The sequence below is a fragment of the Mytilus californianus genome, unplaced genomic scaffold (genome assembly GCF_021869535.1).
Source record: "Mytilus californianus isolate M0D057914Y unplaced genomic scaffold, xbMytCali1.0.p SCAF_46, whole genome shotgun sequence".
NCBI lineage: Eukaryota > Metazoa > Mollusca > Bivalvia > Mytilida > Mytilidae > Mytilus > Mytilus californianus.
This window is the reverse complement of record NW_026262697.1, coordinates 421,183-433,976: the sequence shown is the minus strand read 5'-3', so window position 1 is coordinate 433,976 and position 12,794 is coordinate 421,183. Positions and strand designations below refer to the sequence as shown.

General features: G+C 32.8%; 2 protein-coding genes across 3 annotated transcripts in view; one reads left to right on the top strand and one right to left on the bottom strand.

Annotated features, from left to right (window-relative positions):
- Positions 1 to 12,794, bottom strand: part of LOC127699987 (lysosomal alpha-glucosidase-like) — a 74,711-nt gene that overhangs the window by 32,815 nt on the left and 29,102 nt on the right. The window lies entirely within an intron of this gene.
- LOC127699988 (uncharacterized) lies at positions 342 to 12,709 on the top strand. Its single transcript, XM_052203359.1, has 2 exons — positions 342 to 451; positions 10,139 to 12,709. Exon 2 carries the CDS (start codon positions 10,325 to 10,327, stop codon positions 11,810 to 11,812), a length of 1,488 nt encoding a protein of 495 aa, XP_052059319.1. The 5' UTR covers positions 342 to 451; positions 10,139 to 10,324; the 3' UTR covers positions 11,813 to 12,709.

The window sequence follows — 12,794 nt, the reverse complement described above, 5'->3', positions numbered from 1 at the left end:
TTGACCTCTAGATATATTTTGGTTTTTTTATGGTTGGGTTGCTGCATTATTGAAATATACTATCTCCTTTTAAATCAAACAGAGGATTGGAACAAGGTAAAAATGGTCTAAAAAGGACAAAATGCAGAAAAGGCATTTGACATATAAAAGATTTGAAAAGTTAATAAAAAAATGAACAAAAAAACTCCTATTTTATGGCAAATATTGAAAATCAATTACAACTATACTTTAACAATTTACTTTAAATTAATCTTTAAAGGTCCAAAAGATAATCATCAATATGTGTACTAACAGGTATAATCTATGTCATTTAAATGTTTACTGGTTACATAGATCATGTATAAACATATCTTAATTAACTTCCTGGTACAGATACATTTGGGGAAAAGACACAGAAAAGAAAGTAAAATTAAATGTAAACAGATGAAGTGATATTTACTTAAATCAAGAGGTACACTTTTTATTTTTATTTTGGGTATTTGCTTGTACAACTAATACAGGGAAAGTTTTGGGAACAGACACAGACAAGAAAGTAAAATTAAATGTAATTAGATGAAGTGATATAATGATCAATTGACTCATATCAAAAAGGTACATGTTTGAAAAAAAAACCACCTTTACCATTCTATTTTGAGAAAGTAAAAACTACTGCCTTAAATGAGGCCTCATATTTGTTTTACATAATTATATACCTTCAAAATGCATAAAAGGAAAAGCCAAATATTTGAAAGCCAAGATGTATATACTGACAGAAAACGTTGAAAAGCTATAAAACAAAAGGACCTAAAAAAAATCACAAAATCCTTCTAAGGCCAAATTTGCCTGCAGGAGTTGAAATCTTAGGTTCTGTATGATTTCAAATTTTATAAACGGGCATACAATACAGAAAGTTCTATGTTGATATTTTCCTTAAAATTTGACACAAGAGTGATTTTTGATATGCATTTTCAAAATATGGAAAAAAAATTATACCTTCTGGCTTCATGTAATTTTCGAGATATTTCAGTATAGTTTGCATGTTTCTTGTACAAAAAGAAAATATTTAAATAATTAAAAAAAAAACACCTAAAAAACCTTTCAAGGTGTAAAACCACCAAATCATAGTACATCACATCCGGTTGCATACGAAAATAGGTCGAAAAAAAATATTCCCTTGAATTTGACAGTTGTATTCCAAACTAAAAGACAAATTGAAAGAGTTGGTATTACATTGTTTCATTAAAAAGAATGGCGAACGTAGATACAAGTATCTTGTCTTGGGGAGGGATAAATCCTACTTTGTAAAGAATCACTCTGATTCAAACAAAAAATTCTCTGAAACTGACATTATCAAGATGCTTGACTTCTTGATTGACAACATATTTGTTACGTTTGGAGGACGTGTTTTTCAACAGACTGTCGGAATTCCAATGGGAACCAATTGTGCCCCTCTTCTTGCCGACTTGTTTCTTTATTATTATGAGACTGACTTCATACAGGAACTTCTTAGGAAGAAAGATAAGAAGTTAGCAATATCCTTTAACTCTACATTCCGCTATATAGATGATGTTCTCTCACTAAATAATACAAAATTTGGTGACTATGTTGAACGAATCTATCCCATCGAACTAGAGATAAAGGATACTACAGATACAGTTAAGTCTGCCTCATATCTTGACTTACATCTAGAAATTGACAATGAGGGTCGGTTGAAAACAAAATTTTACTACAAAAGAGATGATTTCAGCTTCCCAATTGTGAACTTTCCATTTCTATGTAGCAACATTCCAGCAGCGCCTGCATACGGAGTATATATCTCCCAATTGATACGATATTCCCGGGCTTGTGTTTCCTATCATGATTTCCTTGATAGAGGATTGCTGCTCACAAGGAAGCTATTAAACCAAGAGTTCCAAATGGTGAAGTTAAAATCATCCCTTCGTAAATTTTACGGACGCCATCACGAATTGGTTGACCGTTATGGAATAACCGTTTCACAGATGATATCGGATATGTTCCTTATGTCGTAACTACAATACCCTTCCCTTTTCACGAATGTGACTTACCGAATTAGACTATTTACCGGATTTGTAATAACATAAGCAACACGATGGGTGCCACATGTGGAGCAGGATCTGCTTACCCTTCCGGAGCACCTGAGATCACCCCCAGTTTTTGGTGGGGTTTGTGTTGCTTAGTCTTTAGTTTTCTATGTTAAGTCATCTGTACTATTATTTGTCTGTTTGTCTTTTTATTTTTGGCCATGGCGTTGTCAGTTTGTTTTCGATCTATGAGTTTGACTGTCCCTCTGGTATCTTTCGTCCCTCTTTTGTATGTAATTAATCCTACATTTTATTGCAGTAAAACATTTCTGGGTCATAAACATATATCTTGGGTATTTCAAAGCACCATTATTTTTTTATTTTGGGTTTCTATAGAATGTTTTGGAAGCTTGAGGTTACATGCATGGATACTAAAGCTTGTACACAGGTTAAATAAGGGAGAAAATTTGATTGGTTAACTTCCAGTGATGGTTATTTTCTTATATGCAATGAAATGTTATGTGAAATTTTTTCTATAGTACTGGACAGGATAAAACTTTACTCATGCCAAGTATTTCTTTATTTGAAACAACAAAGATAAATTCTGCACAATTTTTTAAAAAGTGCAAATTTAACAAAGACTAATAGGGGAAATCAATGGTGGTATTACACCTCAAATGGAAAGAAAGTTTTTTGCACAGTGTTCCTTAATTTATAAGTCTTTGAGAAAGTAAAAAAATTAAGATTAAATGAAATCATACTATAAAAATCCATACAAAGATTTCTTGCCAATACAAATGCAGAAGGACAAAACATTTAGTGTATTTTTATCTTTCAATAACTCTATAACATCCTTGAAGATGAAAAAGTTGATTTAAAAAAAAAACAAATTATAAAGAGTTCCATGGGGTTTCTTTTTCTTGCCTGTGATAGATAGCTTCTCTCAGTGTAAAAGTGTTATGTTGATTGACAGAAAACATACTAGTCCTCCATTTATCAGTAAAATACATAAGAAATAAAAAATTTGTGTCTTTTCAAATCAAGGACAAAATAATTGCAAACTCATCAAACTCATTGACGCCTAAAAAACTGAAGCCGACAACTGAACCTATATATTGACACCACTGTTGACAATGCAAGAAGGTAGTATCGCTATGCCATGCTTTTCAAACAAATTTTTCGCCACAAATATTATGACCACACAGTAGATTTTGGGTGCTTCAATATACACAAAATTGAGAATGGAAATGGGGAATATGTCAAAGAGACAACAACCGGACCAAAGAGTAGAAAACAACCGAAGGCCACCAATGGGTCTTCAACGCAGCAAGAAAATCCTGCACCCAGAGGTGGTCCTCAGCTGGCCCCTAAATGAAAAAGGACGTCACACTTAACTCCAAAACATATAAATGAACTAAACATAAAAAACATACAAGACTAACAAAGGACAGAGGCTCCTGACTTGGGACAGGCGCAAAAATGCAGCTGGGTTAAACATGTTTGTGAGATCTCAACCCTCACCCTATACCTCTAGCCAATATAAAATAAAGAAACACATAGCAATACGCACAGTAAAACTCAGTTTAAAAGAAGTCTGAGTCCGATGTCAGAATAGGTAACAAAAGAAACTAAGCAAAATGACAATGATACATAAATTAACAAAGGACTACTAGCAGTTACTGACATGCCAGCTCCAGGACTCAATTAAACAACATGTTTGTTTTCCATTGGCAAATACTTTCAAATTCACATTTTTGATTTGATGACATAAGTGATTTCTCTGTGAATTTTTGATGCTTATCATTAGCAACTTTGCAAAACAACGCCTTAAATCTTTATTTACCCATTTAGAGATTCTTATTTTCTATTCCTAATTGACCAATTCCATGACAAAGGCTTATATTGCATCAATTCTAGGAATATTAACTAGTAAGCCTAGCAGTCAAATTATTCCTTTTTCAAATTGATTGAGGTTTAAACATAGTTCCTTATGAGACTTGAGAGATTGGGGAAGTCAAATATCACTGTCATAACATTGAAATCTTTTAAAACTTTTTTGTGGTTGGCCTATATTAAAACATTGTACTCTTCAATCCTGCATTACGGTGATATCCTTAAAAGTTCTATAAACTGATAATTATATAGTGTATGAGCTCAAAACTTTATTCATAAATAATAAAATATCTAAATATGGTAAAAGAACAGAGTTCCAAAGTCCCCCACAAAGGGCCACATTGCGCATATTTTATCTATCAAGAAGCAATAACTAAAAAAAAAAACACTTTTTAATTTTTTTATTGTATACTATTCAAACAAGAGTGCACACTCTGAAATGTCTCACCTTCTTCACTAATCATTGATATTCTGTTGATTGTCCTAAATATAAAGCTTTCTTACAACTGTCACATAAACTTAATATTAACCAAGAAAACTAAATATTGACCAATGAACCATGAAAATGAGGTCAAGGTCAGATGAACCATGCCAGGCAGGCATGTACAGCTAACAATTCTTCCATACAACAAATATAGTTGACCTATTGCTTATAGTTTAAGAAAAACAGACCAAAACACAAAAACTAAACTATGACCACTGAACCATGAAAATGAGGTCAAGGTCAGATGACACCTGCCAGTTGGACATGTACCCCTTACTATCATTACATACACCAAATATAGTAGACCTATTGCTTATAGTATCTCAGATATGGACTTGACCACAAAAACTTAACCTTGTTCACTGATCCATGAAATGAGGTCGAGGTCAAGTGAAAACTATCTGACGGGCATGAGGACCTTGCAAGGTACGCACATACCAAATATAGTTATCCTATTACTTATAATAAGAGAGAATTTAACATTCCAAAAAATCTGAACTTTTTTTTCAAGTAGTCGCTGAACCATGAAAATGAGGTCAAGGACATTGGACATGTGACTGACGGAAACTTCGTAACATGAGGCTTCTATATACAAAGTATGAAGCATCCAGGTCTTCCACCTTCTAAAATATGAAGCTTTTAAGAAGTTAGCTAACGCCGCCGCCGCCGCCGGATCACTATCCCTATGTCGAGCTTTCTGCGACAAAAGTCGCAGGCTCGACAAAAACCCTTCAAAGGCATTACTTAAAGTATACTATAAGTTTTAAAAAAATTGTACCCGTGAGAGTGCTAACGAGGCCATTTTCCATAAATTAAAATTTCCATGGGTCAGAACTCTTTAGAAAAAGTCGATCGTCCACCATTATAAAACTTGTTTGAGAAATTGCTGATATTTACCTATAGTAATGAATAAGTTCTATAAAAAAATATGGCAAGAATTTTTCCCATGAAAGCTCACACAAGGCCATTTTCCATAAATTAATTTTTCCAAGGCTCATGACACTTTTGAAAAAGGTCGATTGTCCACCATTATAGAACTTACCAAGATATTGCTGATATTATCCTATAGTATGATTTTTTATAAAAATCTGGCAAGAATTGTACCTGTGAGGCCACTAACAAGACCAGACAAAAAGGTAGACACAAGGACGCACGGACAGACGCCCTGTATTTCCATGTACCCCTCAACATGTTACACAGTGCAAAATAAAATATTCAATTTAATAAAGTACATGTATGCTCAACTTCAGATACAGTTTTCAAAAATATTTTTCCAGAAGTCAAGATGTTGAAAATGAAAATAAGTTTATCCTGCAATTATCCAACTATTTGTTGTACAAATAACAGGCCCTAGGTACACAAATAAATTATTGCTTTATTTGTACATGTAAAAAAAAGTCTCCTGTTACCCAATTTCCATGTTGAGCAAGCGGTATAGTAAAATTTCTTTTTGCATGACAATTTATTTTGGAGTCCTTTTCACTGTCAGTTTTTTAAATTATGTTGATTTCTTTTAAAAATCAAAGACAACTATTTGATTTTAAACAAAGAAGGCTTTAAGGGTTGGATATAAATGGCAGGATAAAAACAATATACTGTGGATTCATTTATTTTCGTGGGTACCAATTTTCGTGGATTAAGGAAAACTTACATGTTCGTTGATATTTAATTTCGTGGTTTTGACGAAGTCTGCATACAAGCCTATGGAAAATTTGTTATTCGTTGAACATTTAATTTCGTGGTTCACCTGTACCCACGAAATCCACGAAAATTGGTATCCAACGAATAATAATGAATCCACAGTAATATATATGTTCCAGACCATATGAGTATTTGGACCCTACGCGTACGGTCCTGACTGTATGCATACTTTTTCAAAATACGCATGAAAATCATCACAACAAGGAAATGTAAACAAACGATGCAAAAATGTGTTATATAAGCCATTTTTTGTATACATATAAGACATATAAGTACAATTATCATTTAGATTCATCCAAACCTATCTAAATATGTTATTGTAAATAGTTTAAGCATGTCATTTATTCAGTTTGCTCCGGTCTTTTATGTCAATTTAATAGTGCGTTTATTTATGGGAACGGCAAATAATGCCTTCATCTAGAGCGCTTCGATCCAAAACAATTGCCGTATTTGTCCTATTAGAATCGAAATAATTCATGGGGCTTGAATATATTGTGATTTTACCACGGGTTGTCCCTTTATGCCGATATTTTACCCCTCGCTATCGCTCAGGGTAAAATATTTGTCATAAAGGGCCACCCCTGGTAAAATCACGATATAGTCAAGCCCCAATGAATTATTTCTTAATCAACATAACTGAAATCTCGAATTAATATAAAAAGTTCAATGTAATTGGAATAAAAACTTAATGTGTTCACTATTTAAAAGTTAATCTCCTGTTTATCAGAACAGAATAGGGAAGATACTGGACAGAAATTATAAAAAAATCTGTTCAAAATACAATGAGAAAATATAATAAAAAAGTGTCGAAAAATAATGCAAAGATTGAAAAAGGTAGCTTTGTTACTGTGAGAAAAGCATTGGGGGGTGTAGAGTTGATGATATTATTGGTAAGGATGCAAGTTTATACAAACTATCATGTGAATTTGGCATATTGAACTCTTGTTATGTTATGGGTGATATAGAATTTTTGACACTCAAAATTGAAACTGCACATTGGAAACAGAAGGAATTTCATTGCATGCTGCCACAAAACAACCAAGCAAGAGATGCAAATGCAAAGGAACATGAACACTACGTGTAAATGTAAGAAATCTGATGTTCCTTGTGGCAGCAAGTGTCACCCGGGACGAGAGTGCCAAAATAGGATTTAGATAGACAATTAAATACAGAATTATTTAATTTCAATTGATTTTTTAATTAATGTTAACTTATTCACTTTATTCATCTAATTGTAATAATATTAATTTGTAATACTTAATAAAAGTTTCTTGATAAATGTTTTTTATAAAATAAACCCATCTGGTCCAAAACATGTATGATCCAGCTCGTACTAGACCGTATGAGTATACGCATACGGTCCATACTGTACGCGTGCAATCCAAATACTCATATGGTCTGGAACATATATATACATTGTAGAAAATATAAAATGAATTTGTACCTGCTACATTAATATTACAGGTGAAAATTTCGGAAAACCTCGCTTTTCATCCTGTTTCTAAAGCCCTTACAAATAAACAATTTGTACAATATGTATCATTTTAGAGTAAGAAAAATATTAAAATGTTTGTTATATATTAGCTTCAACTTGAATATGATGATTATCTATGGGGATATTCAAAATGTCCCTTTGGTATCTTTCACATCTCCTTTTGAATATACCATATCACTATTTGGGAAGCTGCTACACTTTAATTTTTAACTTGATACAACAATCACTTTTTAGCTCACCTGGCCCAAAGGGTCAAGTGAGCTTTTCTCATCACTTGGCATCCGTCGTCCTTCAGCGTCTGTCGTCTGTCGGCGTCCGTCCGCGTCCGTTAACTTTTACAAAAATCTTCTCCTCTGAACCTACAAAGCCATATTTGACCAAACTTGGCTACAATTATCACTAGGGTATCTAGTTTAAAAAATGTGTCCAATGACCCCACCCGCCAACCAAGATGGCCGACATGGCTAAAAATAGAACATAGGGGTGAAATGCAATTTTTGGCTTACATCTCTGAAACCAAAGCATTAAGAGCAAATCTGACATGGGGAAAAAATGTTCATCAGGTCAAGATCTATCTGCCCTGGAATTTTCAGATGAATCAGACAACCAGTTGTTGGGTTGCTGCCCCTGAATTGGAAATTTTAAGGAAATTTTGCAGTTTTTGGTTATTATCTTGAATTTTATTATATATAGAGATAAAATGTAAACAGCAATAATGTTCAGCAAAGTAAGATCTACAAATAAGTTAGCATGACCAAAATTGTCAGTTGACCCCTTATGGAGTTATTGCCCTTTATAGTCAATTTTTAACAATTTTTCATAAATTTTTGTAATCTTTTACATAAATCTTCTCCTCTGAAACTACTGAGACAAATTTATCCAAACTTGGCCACAATCATCATTATGGTATCTAGTTTAAAAAATGTGTCGATGACCCAGCCCACTAACCAAGATGGCCGACATGGCTAAAAATAGTACATAGGGGTAAAATGCAGTTTTTGGCTCATATCTCTGAAACCAAAGCTTTTAAAGCAAATCTGACAGGGGTTAAATTGTTCATTAGGTCCAGATCTATCTGCCCTGAAATTTACAGACAAATCAGGCAACCTGTTGTTGGGTTGCTACCCTGGAATTGGTAATTTTAAGAAAATTTTGCAGTTTTTGGTTATTATCTTCAATATTATTATAGATAGAGATATACTGTAAACAGTAATAATGTACAGCAAAGTAAGATCTACAAATAAGTCAACATGACTAAAATGATCAATTGACCCCTTAAGGAGTTATTGCCCTTTATAGTCAATTTTTATTAACAATTTTCGTAAATTTTTGTAATTTTTTACAAAATATTTTCTTCTGAAACTACTGGGCCAAGTTCATTATAGATAGAGATAATTGTAAGCAGCAAAAATGTTCAGTAAAGTAAGATCTACAAAACATCACCATCACCAAAACACAATTTTGTCATGAATCCATGTGTGTCCATTGTTTAATATGCACATAGACCAAGGTGAGCGACACAGGCTCTTTAGAGCCTCTAGTTTTTTGTGGCATCTGATATTTTCTCGTGTAACATCAAAATTTAAAAACACAGCTGTGATGTTCAGTTATGGTGGACAAATAGGTAGTGAACATACAAAATAAAACCCACCAGCCAATTAAGAACAAATACAGTTAATTCCCTCTGTCTATTTTGTACTGTTAATTTAGAAATTATTGTGAGCATTTTTTATTGCGATTTTGTCATTTTAAACTAAAATGTGATTTTAATTTTTAAGATATTGAGAAAAATCCTGTTCAATTCATATAAAAAAATTAAATTCGAGTTTGAATTAATGCAAATATAACCCTGTTATATTTTTCGCAATAATAAAAACATCTCATAATTTCTGAATTTACAGTATATGAAATTGTTTGTCCCAATATTGGTATTTATCTTACCTCCTATACATTTCTAGGAATATGATTGGTTAAAAGCAACTTTGTGGAGACCGTGTATATTCCATATTAGGTTAGTAGGCTGGGCTTATTTCAGTACACGGTTAGTAGTGGTGTTACGTCCCTTTATAAAAACATTACGGTACTGAGAAAAAATCTCAAAGGTTTCAACAGACCAAGAAATTGATGATGAAAGATATAAAATTCATAAAACACATTTAAAGCTAACAAGTTGTTATTGTTGGCATTTGTTTTTTTGTATGACCAATGGAAGTAGTTTCTTAATGCTAACGGTATTGAAGACTTGCTCACTTTGATAGGTCACTAGTCTAAATACCACATGTTAAGATAGTTGGTAAGATAAATTCGTTACACAGTGTGCTAGTGACGTAATACGGTATATGTGGGGTCAGTAAATACCATATGGGGATTCGAGCTTCGCTCTCACCCAATATGGAATTTACTGACCCCATATATACCGTATTAGGTCACTAGCACACTATGTAACGAATAATATTTAACCTTTTTGTATAATGAGGATATGGCTTGAGGACTGTATCACGTAGACTGGTAAGTAATTTATGATTTTATTTTGTACATGTTTAGGTTATAGAATCCAGCAAACCTATACCATGTGGACCTTGTTTCCAGGGAAAAGTAAACACTAAAGCTGACATCTGGTGTTACAACTGTGATGAAAGATTAAGTTAACATATTCTATTAACCATAAAAGATTGATTTTTGTGTGACATCAATACTAAAACTGATAAACCATCCATCTCAGTGATCAAAATGGAATGTGACAAACATGGTCAACAGCTCATCTTGTATTGCCCCAGTCATTTAATGCCTTGCTGTGATGAATGTATTTCAACCAGTCATTCAAAATGTACAGGAATAAAGAGTTTAGCAGGTGTGGTGGAGAAAACAAAAATTGAAAAATCCAAAGAAACTGTAGAGACAGACATCATTTCTATCTTATCTACTTTGGACCAATTAGTAAATCAAAAATCAAAAAACATCAAAACAGGAGAAAATCAGTATATAGGCATACAGAAATCAATTAAAGGAATTAGACAGGAAATAAATAAACATTTAGACCACCTGGAGAAGAAGTTATGCCAAGAAGCAAGTATTATTAGGAATCAGGAAAAATCAAAAACAACGGATTTCATTTCTGAAATTGAAGGGAAAAAGAAAAACTTGAAGGAAATGAAAGAACAATTACAAACAGTCACTTCAAATATTTCCAAACTACAATCATTTCTTTGTGTACATAAGATTGAACAACAAGTACATCAATGTCAAAGATATATTGAAGATCTGGAAAATGATGACAGAGTCAAAGAAGTTGACATCAAAATGAAGCAAAATGATGAGATAGAAAAAATACTAAGTCAATTAGAATCATTAGAATCCCTCGGAGAAGTAACAGTTGTTAAGACAGAAATAGACTTAAACAGACATACAAGTTTGAGGAGGAAAGCACAAGTAGAATCACAAGAACAATCCAACATAAACAACATGACCATGAATATTGAGACAAAGATAGAGATCAACATAAGTGAGATTATTACTGACATGATTTGTCTGATGGATGGAAGAGTTATAGTAGTGGAAGGGTTGGGTAAAGTTTACCTACTTACTTCTGATGGTAAACTACAGAAACAACTACCTATACCTGGTGGAGCCTTGAGTGTTACACAGATCAATCAGGACACTATAGCCATAACTTATCCTGGTGAGGGAGCCATTAAGATCTTCAATATGGAGAATGAAACAGTTACCAAAGTTATCAAATTAAACAAAGGATGCTATGGTTTATCATTCTACAATAATTCTCTGGCTGTAGGTTTGAGTAGTGATGAAATCCGTATTATAGACTTGGAAGGAAATACACAGAAGTCAATACAAGTTGAGAGTGCATCAAACCTGTATCACCTTGTTTACCGTAATGACAGAGTAATCTATAGTGACTGTATAGGTAAAGCAGTATACTGTGTGGATGGATCAGGTAAACAGACCTGGCAATATACACAGGATTTATCACGACCACAAGGACTTTGTACAGATACTTATGGTAACATTATTGTAGCAGACTGTGTCTCTGACAGGATAATAGTAATATCAAAAGATGGACAGGATGGTAAAGTACTGCTTAGTAATGAGGATAGACTGAAAGATCCTCTGTGTATTAGTTTTAAAGATAATGAGTCTTCAGGTTTTATTTGTGATAACACAGGCAGATACTTGACAGAATTCAATCTATCATGTGGATAACATACACACTAAAGAATCTTATGAATATTGCTTTTCTATGAAATAATAAACCTATAATAGGTGGTAATATTTAATAGTAAAAGTTTGAATGTGAGAGGTAATAAAGACAAGTGTATAGATGTATGCTTTTATTGTGTTGTTGGGTTACTGTCTATTAAATCAATGTCCACATCACAGATCCTTATATTCCTAAGTGGTGATAATTGTTGTGAAGTTCAATTAATGTAAGAGAAAATATACACAAGTGTATAGATGTCTGTTTCATTGTGTTGCTAAGTTACTGTCTACTTATATTCTGTCTTGATATATGGTGTGAAGGAAATGTAGGCAGGTGTATAGCGGTATGCTTTTATTGTGTTGTTGGGTTACTGTCTAATCACATATATTTAATTATATTCCTAAGTGGTGATATTTGGTGTGAAGTTTGAATGTGATAGGAAATGTAAACAAGTGTATAAATGTATGCTTTTATTGTGTTGTTGTGTGACTGTCTATTAATATTCAACTCAAATATTATTAAAAGTGAAGAAATTACCTTGTAAAAGAATTTCAAAAACATTTTAGATAATCATGATACCTTCATTCAGTGAAAATAACAGATAGGTATCAATTCTATGATATAAGGGGATACTGATAGAATATCTCCATCAAGGAAAGGAATATTAACACTAAGAAAGGAAAAGTTATCCCCTTCATAATTTTGGTATATAGACTGCCATGAGAAATTCTAATTTGAAAGACGAAAAAAATAACATTGGTAATTATTGAAAATTGGTTCAGTAAAATTGAGTTAATGGATAAATTTGGAAAAATTGAATCCTAAACAAAAAACAATCATGTACCATCTAAATATCTGCAGGTATTGCTAAAATATCTATGGAGGGATGTTTTTTTGTGTCTTTATGAAGTTTGATTCATGACAGTAAGGGTATAAACCTGCAGTAAGTGGGACACAGTAGAAAATCTCCTACCAGTAGTTATT

Bases quoted from the DNA above. Each gene is read 5' to 3' on its own strand.
- LOC127699988 (XM_052203359.1), top strand. From the start codon at position 10,325: ATGGAATGTGACAAACATGGTCAACAGCTCATCTTGTATTGCCCCAGT.